This window comes from Oncorhynchus clarkii, chromosome 5 (genome assembly GCF_045791955.1).
Source record: "Oncorhynchus clarkii lewisi isolate Uvic-CL-2024 chromosome 5, UVic_Ocla_1.0, whole genome shotgun sequence".
In the NCBI taxonomy this organism is placed as follows: Eukaryota; Metazoa; Chordata; class Actinopteri; order Salmoniformes; family Salmonidae; genus Oncorhynchus; species Oncorhynchus clarkii.
Window position 1 is genome coordinate 65,161,692 of NC_092151.1, and position 12,354 is coordinate 65,174,045.

Sequence of the window (12,354 nt, forward strand, 5' to 3'; positions counted from 1 at the left end):
CAATGCTCAATGCATTTATTAACAATGCGCCATATTTATTCACTTTAATATGTTCATTTCAATGGTTGTACATGGGGAACGGGGGAATGTTTCTGTAGTAATTAAAACAGTACATATCTGTAACAATAAGCATCTGAAAACAAAACAATATTGTCCCTAATATTTGATAAAATGGTTTGCCTCTGAGGTCACACCATGACCATAGACACAGATGGTTCAAAATAGAAAATGTAGCTTACATATTTAGACAGTCAAATAAGACAGTATGTTTTATTAAAACAGTTTTGTTATGGTTTTTGTGAGATAGTAAAGTATCAGTCAGTGTGCTGACACACAGTTTTATAAGAGACTGAATGTTTGGTAACTTATGTCTGTCCCATACTGAGTTACTGTAGGTAAGGAAATAAAGGGTTAACTTCCTCTTCTCACAAACTTATGTAGCACTATTTCTTTAGCACCTCAACAAAAGCACTTTATATTCACCAGAATGACAACAAATAATGACAATAATTAGCTAAGAAATAGCACCATTCCAAAGCACCATCAGGAGAGTAATAACAACCTAGTTACTCCAACAGAAACCAGAGCGGTCATATTGCAAGGGCTGGTTCTTGGTGTGAGCTCAGTAGATGGATGGATGTGGAAAAAGGCCTTCACTGTACATGCAGCATATTAAAAACCGAAGTTAACTGGCTGACCATTAAAGGCGCAGCAGGGCCCTGCTATCAGACAGAAGGACCACTTAAGACCAGAGGACATGTGAGGGTCTCTGTTCCCATCTAATCGGTTGTTGGAAGTGTTTCACTCAGTGATGGACACTTTTTCACTCACTGTATACGTGACTAGTACAGAGAACCATGTACCATTTTTCACATTGATGAGGCCACGGTACATTTGCCTGTGTCTAAAATGTGTACAGTAAGGGCTACAGTATGAGAGATGTGTTGAGGTTAGCTGCTAGATGTGAACTGAACCGACCATTGACCAGCCCTTGCTGGGTCCCATGACAAGACAGTGGTGAGTAAACGGTTATGAGCATAGACCAGACCGTGGATGGAGAACCTTAGTATTCAGTAAAATCCCAAATAACTAAACATACAGTATCCTTATGAGTAGCCATACTTTGTGCAAATCAAACCCTTTTCAAAAAGCATAATATTAATAAGAATTCATAAAGATTTAGTTCTGAGACAAAGCATTGACAAGATAACAAAGAAGACCACGTGAGTTGACAACAGCCACCAGATAACTAACATTAACATTTGGTAAGTGATAAAGTATCAGGTAAATTTCATTTGTACAGTGTAGATTGTGTACACATAGAGCAACGTCTGTAAATATACAAATAAAGGTCCGTATGGACAGTGTCTCAGGGTAAGATTGGGCCACTTAATAAACAACAGAGAAACGTAACTAAGCTGAACAGAGTACTTTGGCCAGTCCTGTGGCCAGCATGGCAATGGTAGTAGCACCAAACGCTAATAAGGATATAAGGACATAGAAACAGCGGTATCCCAGCAGCCCATCTGGTCTTCACAGCAATGCCCCCACAGCTGGTATCAGTTAGGGCAATTTCAGAGTGGGGGATAAAAGCACAGTTCTCTCTCTCACCCTCCCCTGATGTCAGAGAGGCTGCTCTGTGGTGCGATGGCTTGTCAGTCCCTCCCCCTGTGGAATGTTCAGCTCAGGCGGTCTGGTCTGGTCCCGCTGGGGATGACTCCGAGTATGGGTCTGGTTCACACTCTGGATCAGGGGTCAATGTCCTTGGCAAGTCTTACAGCACATCTGTCTGAAGTAGGGGCGGCTGCAGAACTTAAACCTGAGCACTAGGGGGCAGTACGCCACTGTGTTCACATCTTTACACTCTGGAAGGGGAAAAAATATTAAAACATCTTAAATGGATATTAAGCTAGCAGGAAAATATACTGAGAAGGTCATTAATACAGAGTTGAACTTTGACCTTCAGGGTCACCCTCAGGGATGTCCATGGGTAGGCTGCTGAGGTCACATTTGCTCTTGCACTGCTGCATGGCTGCCGGGCGCAGGAGGTCTGGGCACTCATTGGACGGCTGGCCGGTGTGTACAAGACACTGCACAGAGCGCATCTCCTGACCCAGACCACAATTGGCTGAGCACTAACATAGAACGGATAGAGAGCGAGAGAGAGAGATAGAGAGAGACAGGTCACAAAACTATGAGGACATAGTAAAGACGGACAATAGAGCACTTTATAAATGTATTATTAATTTCATTATTTTTACCCCTTTTTCTCCCCAATTTCACAGTATCCAATTGGTAGTTACAGTCTTGTCCCATCGCTGCAACTCCCGTACAGACCCGGAAGAGGTGAAGGTCGAGAGCCATGTGTCCCCCGAAACACAACCCAGCCAAGCCACACTGCTTCTTGACATAATGCCTGCTTAACCCAGCCACACCAACGTGTGTGATGGGACAAGTACATCCCTGCCGTCCAAACCCTCCCCTAACCCGGATGACACTGGGCCAATTGTGTGTCGCCCCATGGGTCTCCCGGTCGCAAACCAGGATCTCTAGTGGCACAGCTAGCACTGTGATGCAGTGCCTTAGACCACTGCGACACTCAGGAGGCCTACTATACAAATCTAAACAGGAAAGATTAACATTGATGTATTGAAGTGAAGAGGAAATACTAGACAATCAGTCAAGGACCTACATACACTACATGACCAAAAGTATGTGGACACCTGCATGTCGAACATCTCATTCCAAAATCATGGGCATTAATATGGAGTCGGTCCCCCCTTTGCTGCTATATCAGCCTCCACTCTTAAGGCTTTCCACTAGATGTTGGAACATTGCTGCGGGGACTTGCGTCCATTCAGCCACAAGAGTGTTAGTGAGGTCGAGCACTGATGTTGGAAATTAGGCCTAGGTCACAGTCGGCGTTCCAATTCATCCAAAGGTGTTCAATGAGGTTGAGGTCAGGGCTCTGTGCAGGCCAGTCAAGTTCTACACCAATCTCAACAAACCATTTCCGTATGGATCTCACTTTGTGCACAGGGGCATTGTCATGCTGAAACAGGAAAGGGCCTTTCCCAAATCTGTTGCCACAAAGTTAGAAGCACAGAATCGTATAGAATGTCATTGTATGCTGTCGCATTAAGATTTCTCTTCCCTGGAACTAAGGGGCCTAGCTCGAACCATGAAAAACAGCCCCAGACCATTATTCCTCCTCCACCAAACATTAGTTGGCACTATGCATTCGGGCTGGTAGCATTCTCCTGGCATCCACCAAATCCAGATTAGTCCAGTCGGACTACCAGATGGTGAAGCGTGATTCATCACTCCAGAGAACACGTTTCCACTGCTCCAGAGTCCAATAGTGGCAAGCTTTACACCACTCCAACCGACGCTTGGCAATGCGCATGGTGATTTTAGGCTTGTGTGTGGCTGCTTGGCCATGGAAACCCGTTTCATGAAGCTCCCGACAATTATTGTGCTGACGTTGCTTTCAAAAGGAAGTTTGGAACTCAGAAGTGAGTGTTGCAACCGAGGACAGACAATTTTTATACGCTGTGCGCTTCAGCACTCGGTGGTCCCAATCTGTGAGCTTGTTTGGCCTACCACTTTGTGGCTGAGCCATTTTTGCTCATAGACGTTCCCACTTCACAATAACAGTACTTACAGTTGACCGGGCAGCTCTAGCAGGGAAGAAATATGACGAACTGACTTGTTGAAAAGGTAGCATCCTATGACGGCGCCACTTTGAATGTCACTGAGCTCTTCAGTAAGGCCACGCTACTGCCAATGTCTGTCTATGGAGATTGCATGGCTGTGTGCTCAATTTTATACACCTGTCAGCAACAGGTGTGGCTGAAATAGCCGAGTCCACAGTTATCTTTCTCTCTCGCTCGCTCAAACGTTAAAGCACCAGACAGAATACATTTCCTACTACAGTCGGTCCTACTACTGCGACATTCAAATGTTTAAAAAAATGTATCTGAAATGCAGCCATACACATCAACATCGTTGTTTTATATACAGTTGAAGTCGGAAGTTTACATACACTTAGGTCATTAAAACTCGTTTTTCACAAAATTCTGTGTCATTTTTCCAACAATTGTTTACAGACAGATTATTTCACTTATAATTCACTGTATCACAATTCCAGTGGGTCAGAAGTTTACATACACTAAGTTGACTGTGCCTTTACACAGCTTGGAAAATTCCCGAAAATTATGTCATGGCTTTAGAAGCTTCTGATAGGCTAATTGACATAATTTGAGTCAATTGTGGATGTATTTCAAGGCCTACCTTCAGACTCAGTGCCTCTTTGCATGACATCATGGGAAAATCTAAAGAAATCAGCCAAGACCTCAGCAAAAAAATTGTAGACCTCCACAAGTCTGGTTTATCCTTGGGAGCAATTTCCAAGCACCTGAAGGTACCACGTTCATCTGTACAAACAATAGTATGCAAGTATAAACACCATGGGACCACGCAGCCATCATACCGCTCAGGAAGGAGACGCGTTCTGTCTCCTAGAGATTAGAGGTCGACCGATTATGATTTTTCAACGCCGATACCGATTATTGGATGACCAAAAAAGCAGATACCGATTAAAAACGCATTTGTAATAATGACAATTACAACAATACTGAATGGACACTTATTTTAACTTAATATAATACAATAAAATCTATTTAGCCTCAAATAAATAATGAAACATGTTCAATTTGGTTTAAATAATGCAAAAACAAAGTGTTGGAGAAGAAAGTAAAAGTACAATATGTGCTATGTAAGAAAGCTAACGTTTAAGTTCCTTGCTCAGAACATGAGAACATATGAAAGCTGTTGGTTCCTTTTAACATGAGTCTTCAATATTCCCAGGTAAGAAGTTTTAGGTTGTAGTTATTATAGGACTATTTCCCTCTATACCATTTGTATTTCAGTAACCTTTGACTATTAGATGTTCTTATAGGCACTTTAGTATTGCCAGTGTAACAGTATAGCTTCCGTCCCTCTCCTCGCTCCTCCCTGGGCTCGAACCAAGAACACAACGACAACAGCCACCCTCGAAGCAGCGTTACCCATGCAGAGCAAGGGAAACAACCACTCCAAGTTTCAGAGCGAGTGATGTTTGAAACGCTATTAGCGCGCACCCCGCTAACTAGCTAGCCATTTCACGTCGGTTACACCAGCCTCATCTCGGGAGTTGATATGCTTGAAATCATAAACAGCGCAATGCTTGATGCACAACGAAGAGCTGCTGGCAAAATGCACGAAAGTGCTGTTTGAATGAATGCTTACTAGCCTGCTGCTGCCTACCACCGCTCAGTCAGATACTTGTACGCTTGTATGCTCAGTCAGATTAAATGCAACGCAAGAAAACACGCTAAATAATATCTAGTAATATCAACCATGTGTAGTTAACTGGTGATTATGATTGATTGTTTTTTATAAGATAAGTTTAATGCTAGCTAGCAACTTACTTTGGCTTACTGCATTCGCGTAACAGGCAGTCTCCTTGTGGAGTGCAACGAGATGTAGTTGGTTATAGTGTTGGACTAGTTAACTGTAAGGTTGCAAGATTGGATCCCCGAGCTGACAAGGTGAAAATCTGTCCTTCTGCCCCTGAACGAGGCAGTTAACCCACCGTTCCTAGGCCGTCATTGAAAATAAGAATGTGTTCTTAACTGACTTGCCTAGTTAAATAAAGATTAAATAAAGGTGAAAAAAATAATAATTCTAAATCGGCCAAATCGGTGTCCAAAAATACAGATTTCCGATTGTTATGAAAACTTGAAATCAGCCCTAATTAAATCGGACATTCTGATTAATTGGTCGACCTCTACTAGAGATAGACACTTGTGTGAAAAGTGCTGGTTCATCCTTGGGGGCAATTTCCAAATGCCTGAAGGTACCGCATTCATCTGTACAAACAATAGTACTCAAGTATAAACACCATGGGTCCACGCAGCCGTCGTACCGCTGAGGAAGGAGACGCGTTCTGTCTCCTAGAGATGAACGTACTTTGGTGCAAAAAGTGCAAATCAATCCCAAAACAACAGCAAAGGACCTTGTGAAGATGCTGGAGGAAACAGGTACAAAAGTATCTATATCCACAGTAAAACGAGTCCTATATCGACATAACCTGATAGGCCACTCAGTAAGGAAGAAGCCACTGCTCCAAAACCTCCATAAAACTACGGTTTGCAACTAACTGCACATGGGGACAAAAGGTTGTACTTTTTGGAGAAATGTCCTCTGGTCTGATGAAACAAAAATAGAACTGTTTGGCCATAATGACCATCATTATCTGAATAGGTCTATCGGACAATTTTCTTGGGTCACTATAACTATATATATTTTGACAATTGGATTGGTCCCCTCTACCACACGGAACCCCACTAATCTACCGACGGAAACGCATGAGGTGGCTAAAAACAGACCATCCTCTGCTAGCTTGCTACCGATGGCCCGGCTAGCTGTCGGCATCGCTGTGACCCCAACCAACCTCACTACTCACTGGACCCTTATGATCACTCGAATAAGCATGCCTCTCCTCAATGTCAATATGCCTTGTCCATTGCTGTTCTGGTTAGTGTTTATTGGCTTATTTCACTGTAGAGCCTCTAGCCCTGCTCCTATACCTTATCCAACCTTTCAGTTCCACCACCCACACATGCGATGACATCACCTGGTTTCAATTATGTTTCTAGAGACAGTATCTCTCTCATCATCACTCATTGCCTAGGTTTACCTCCACTGTATTCACATCCTACCATATCTTTGTCTGTACATTATACCTTGAAGATATTTTAATCGCCCCCAGAAACCTCCTTTTACTCTCTGTTCCGGACGTCCTAGACGACCAATTCTCATAGCTTTTAGTCGTACCCTTATCCTACTCCTCCTCTGGTGATATAGAGGTGAATCCAGGACATGAAGTGCCTAGCTCCACTCCCATTCCCCAGGCACTCTTTTGATGACTTCTGTAACCGTAATAGCCTTGGTTTCATGCATGTTAACAATAGAAGCCTCCTCCCTAAGTTTGTTTTATTCACTGCTTTAGCACACTCTGCCAACCCTGATGTCCTAGCCGTGTCTGAATCCTGGCTTAGGAAGACCACCAAAAACTCTGAAATCTCCATCCCTAACTACAACATTTTCAGACAAGATAGAACGGCCAAAGGGGGCGGTGTTGCAATCTACTACAGAGATAGCCTGCAGAGTTCTGTCCTACTATCCAGGTCTGTACCCAAACAATTTGAACTACTACTTTTAAAAATCCAACTCTAAAAACACGTCTCTCACCGTTGCCGCCTGCTATAGACCACCCTCTGCCCCAAGCTGTGCTCTGGACACCATATGTGAACTGATTGCCCCCCCATCTATCTTCAGAGCTTGTGCTGCTAGGTGGCCTAAACTAGAACATGCTTAACACCCCAGCCATCCTACAATCTAAGCTTGATGCCCTCAATCTCACACAAATGATCAATGAACCTACCAGCTACCACCCCAAAGCCGTAAACACAGCACCCTCATAGATATCATCCTAACCAACTTGCCCTCTAAATAAACCTCTGCTGTTTTCAACCTAGATCTCAGCGATCACTGCCTCGTTGCCTGCATCCGTAATGGGTCCGCGGTCAAGCGACCTCCACTCATCACTGTCAAACGCTCCCTGAAACACTTCAGCGAGCAGGCCTTTCTAATCGACCTGGCCCGGGTATCCTGGAAGGATATTGACCTCATTCCGTCAGTAGAGGATGCCTGGTTATTTTTTTAAATGCCTTCCTCACCATCTTAAATAAGCATGCCCCATTCAAGAAATTTTTAACCAGGATATAGCACTTGGTTCTCTCCAGACCTGACTACCCTTAACCAACACAAAAACATCCTATGGTGTTCTGCATTAGCATCGAACAGCCCCCGTGATATGCAACTTTTCAGGGAAGTTAGAAACCAATATACACAGGCAGTTAGAAAAGCCAAGGCTAGCTTTTTCAAGCAGAAATTTGCTTCCTGCAACAAACTCAAAAAAGTTCTGGGACACTGTAAAGTCCTTGGAGAATAAGAACATCTCCTCCCAGCTGCCCACTGCACTGAGGATAGGAAACTGTGTCACCACCGATAAATCCACTAAAATTGAGAATTTCAATAAGCATTTTTCTATGGCTGGCCATGCTTTCCACCTGGCTACCTGACTCCTGCTGCCAAACATACCCTCGTAAAACTGACTATCTTACCGATCCTCGACTTTGGCGATGTCATTTACAAAATAGCCTCCAATACCCTACTCAATAATTTGGATGCAGTCTATCACAGTGCCATCCGTTTTGTCACCAAAGCCCCATATACTACCCACCACTGCGACCTGTACGCTCTCGTTGGCTGGCCCTTGCTTCATACTTGTCGCCAAACCCACTGGCTCCAGGTCATCTACAAGACCCTGCTAGGTAAAGTCCCCCTTATCTCAGCTCGCTGGTCACCATAGCAGCACCCACCTGTAACACGCGCTCCAGCAGGTATATCTCTCTGGTCACCCCCAAAACCAATTCTTCCTTTGGCCGCCTCTCCTTCCAGTTCTCTGTTGCCAATGACTGGAACGAACTACAAAAATCTCTGAAACTGGAAACACTTATCTCCCTCACTAGCTTTAAGCACCAGCTGTCAGAGCAGCTCACAGATTACTGCACCTGTACATAGCCCATCTAAAATTTAGCCCAAACGACTACCTCTTCCCCTACTGTATTTATTTATTTAGCTCCTTTGCACCCCATTATTTATATTTCTACTTTGCACATTCTTCCACTGCAAATCTACCATTCCAGTGTTTTACTTGCTATATTGTATTTACTTCGCCACCATGACCTTTTTTTGCCTTTACCTCCCTTATCTCACCTCCTTTGCTCACATCGTATATAGACTTATTTTTCTACTGTATGTTTGTTTTACTCCATGTGTAACTCTGTTGTTGTATGGGTCGAACTGCTTTGCTTTATCTTGGACAGGTCGCAATTGTAAATGAGAACTTGTTCAACTTGCCTACCTGGTTAAATAAAGGTGAAATAAAAAAATAAATACAAAATTATGTTTGGAGGAAAAGTGGGAGGCTTGCAAGTCGAAGAACACCATCCCAACCGTGAAGCACGGGTGTGGCAGCATCATGTTGTGAAGGTGCTTTGCTGCAGGAGGGCCAGGGGGACATCACAAAATAGATGGCATCATGGAGGAAAATTGTGGATATATTGAAGCAACATCTCAAGACATCAGTCAGGAAGTTAAAGCTTGGTCGCAAATGGGTCTTCCAAATGGACAATGACCCCAAGCATACTTCCAAAGTTGTGGCAAAATGGCTTAAGGACAACAAAGTCAAGGAATTGGAGTGGCCATCATAAAGCCATGACCTCAATCCTATAGAAAATTTGTTGGTAGAACTGAAAAAGCGTGTGCGAGCAAGAAAACCTACATAGCTGACTCAGTTACACCAGCTCTGTCAGGAGGAATGGGCCAAAAATTCACCTAACTTATTGTGGGAAGCTTGTGGAAGGCTACCCGCAAAGTTTGACCCAAGTTAAACAATTTTAAAGGCAATGCTACCAAATACTAATTGAGTGTATGTAAACCTCTGACCCACTGGGAATGTGATGAAAGAAATAAAAGCTGAAAGAAATCTCTACTATTATTCTGACATTTCACATTCTTAAAATAAAGTGGTGATCCTAAGACAGGGAATTTTTACTTGGATTAAATGTCAGGAATTGTGAAAAACTGAGTTTAAATGTATTTGGTTAAGGTGTATGTAAACTTCCGACTTCAACTGTAGCTTAATAACACAATATAGATATTGGTCTCCGCTACGACATACAAGTGTATCCGAAATGCAGCCTCAGGCTACACCTAAACTATAACCTACTGTCGTCTATCAAAACTAATTTTGATTATTTTACTCCTGAGGCAAAACTGGTCAAATTAATATCCTACACCTGTAGGAGGTCTAGTTAAATGAGTGCATAGTTCAATACAGAGCAGAGCCCATGTTAACCCCAGCCTTACCTCTCCCCAGGGCCCTGTGACCCACAAGGGGGGTGGGCAGCGCTGCAGGTTACAGCGCACCCTGGTGGTGGGACGCCCATACTTGGGACACTGGGACTCTGGCAGTGTGCCTCCACTCTCCCCCCTCTTACACAGAAGGACACGGTGCCTGAACCCTGGACCACAGCTGGGATTACACTGGGGGAGAGAGAGGGATGAGAGTGAGAGAGATGAGGGAGAGATTATTCAAATCAGAGCTCCAGCCTCTATAGCCCCAGAGCACACCAGAGACCAGTACATAATCCAACCAGCAGGTGGCATTGGTTACACACAGAAATGTTGAATAGGTACAGAAAGTATCGAGGTAAGCAACTTCTCTCTATTTCAAGAAATCTCTAGATTCTGCTTGTTAGTTTAAAAAAAGTTAGATAGGCTTCTGGGGGTATTTTGGGTGTACCTCTGACCAGTTCAGGGCCATCCACTCTGGGGGGCAGGTGTGGTTGTTGCAGGGCTCAGTGAGGGGTGGTCCTGGGGGGGTACAGGCGCCGTCGTCCTGCACCTTCTCCTCTGTAGGAGAGATCTTCCTCTTACACAGCACCTCTCTGGTCCTCAGGCCCCCGTTACAGCTGCGACTGCACTCAGACCACTCCCCAGACCCCCAGCTGTGGGAGACAGACAGACAGGGCTTAGTTCAGCAGGATCTCACACTCATGTACATACACACATGATAGGTAAAAACTTATTCTGCAGATATAGTCATAAGGGCCCAATCAGAGGAGCTCCAAACACGCAGTGGGACAGATACATTGACACTCACCTTGGGGAGCATGGCTCAGAGTTGCAGCCTCGCTTCTTGTCTTTGGGTTTGCTCTTCTTGTCACAGAAGTGGTTGTAGACCACGGAGTGATCAGCTTGCTTCTTACACACGACCTGCTGGATCTGAGCACCTGGCAGAGAGAAGGAGAGAAAAACACATTATAGAACAGCGACAAATCTTTTGATCATTCCTCTGATGCAGCTCACACTGTGTGGCTCAGTTGGTAGAACACGGTGCTTGCAACACCAAGGTTGTGGGTTCAAATCCCACAGTGGACCAGTATGAAAATGTATACTCTCTACTGGATAAGAGTGTGTGCTGAATGATGTAAAAGTGTAGAACTTGTACAAGCACTTTTCCTCTCGCTTGTTTTGCTGACATTAGGGTCAAGGAAATGTGCTTTTAAACAAAGTCAATGAGTTTATATCAAGCTAGTTACTTTGGATCATTTACCCGCAACAGAAAGAAAGCAAAAGAAAGTGTGTGTAACTTCAAAGTTGGCTTCAGCACGAACTCCTGCGGTTTCACCAACCCCACAGTACCTCTGTTCATAAACATTCCATTCCCATGTTTCCCCAGGGTCAGTGTTACGTTAGGAAAACTCTCAAAAACTATTTTATGTACCAGCATGTGTTTGTGTGTGTGAGAGAGGGAATATGAGAAAGCCGTGGAGAAAGTGAGGGTATGCACTGTGCATGTATGTGCCTGAGTGAGTCAGTGAGTTTACTAGAGCGGTCAATAGACTGTCTATATGGAGGACCCAGCCCTGCCCAGCAGATAAATGGATCATTAGTAAAACACAATGGGTGTGTCATGACGACCATGATGGTATTTTTAGCCTCAATAATATGAAATGAACATGGGATAAGAGATTGAACTGCATGAATAAAAGTCTCTGTGCATTTCTGAATCAAATAATATCAATCAATCAAATCAATCAATGAGCAATGATAGAGCCAGAGAAGAGTACAGTACAGAGTTATAGAGCCAGTAGTGGTGGTACCCCCAGCGCAGAGTGCGGAGCAGCGGGACCAGGATGTGTAGTGCCAGGCGTATCCAGTCAGAGGGTCTCTGTTGACTGGAGGGTTGAAGCGGTAGTGGATCCCTGGGTTCTCGTCCCTCACCAGCACCTACACACACACCAACACATACACACACACACACACACACACACACACGCATGTCACGTATGGTATTCCATAGAATAATTACCGTTACACACACAATAACACACACAGCTAGGCCAATACCATGACGATGAGGGTCATGTTGGTGGGCCCCAGGGCCTCCAGGGTCTCAGGCTCATCAGTGGGTCGGCGGTAGTGGAAGGTGGTCCCTGTGATGTCGAACCTACGAGGGGTGTCGATGGTCAGCTTCCCATTGATGAAGTACTGGTCCCCTTTACTCTTCAGCACTATAGCAGAGAAGGAACGAGAGGATGTCTGACTGCAAACGTGTTATATGTTCTAATAGTTCTAATAACAGCGTTACTGATGTGCCGATGCACTTACATTTTC

General features: G+C 44.2%; 1 protein-coding gene across 3 annotated transcripts in view; it reads right to left on the reverse strand.

Moving 5' to 3' along the window:
* LOC139409225 (ADAM metallopeptidase with thrombospondin type 1 motif, 10) overlaps positions 1 to 12,354 on the reverse strand; it is a 53,603-nt gene continuing 41,249 nt past the window's right edge. The window contains exons 19-25 of one of the 3 annotated variants that reach the window (XM_071154079.1): positions 12,088 to 12,251; positions 11,841 to 11,967; positions 10,838 to 10,967; positions 10,478 to 10,682; positions 10,042 to 10,218; positions 1,961 to 2,135; positions 1 to 1,865 (exon numbers count right to left, since the gene is read on the reverse strand). In XM_071154079.1, the coding sequence (XP_071010180.1) occupies positions 1,756 to 1,865; positions 1,961 to 2,135; positions 10,042 to 10,218; positions 10,478 to 10,682; positions 10,838 to 10,967; positions 11,841 to 11,967; positions 12,088 to 12,251 (1,088 nt within the window). In that variant the 3' untranslated portion in view covers positions 1 to 1,755. Of the gene's footprint in view, positions 1,866 to 1,960; positions 2,136 to 2,880; positions 3,081 to 10,041; positions 10,219 to 10,477; positions 10,683 to 10,837; positions 10,968 to 11,840; positions 11,968 to 12,087; positions 12,252 to 12,354 lie in introns of those variants that run through there. The other 2 variants (XM_071154077.1, XM_071154080.1) reach the window with 2 other exon arrangements.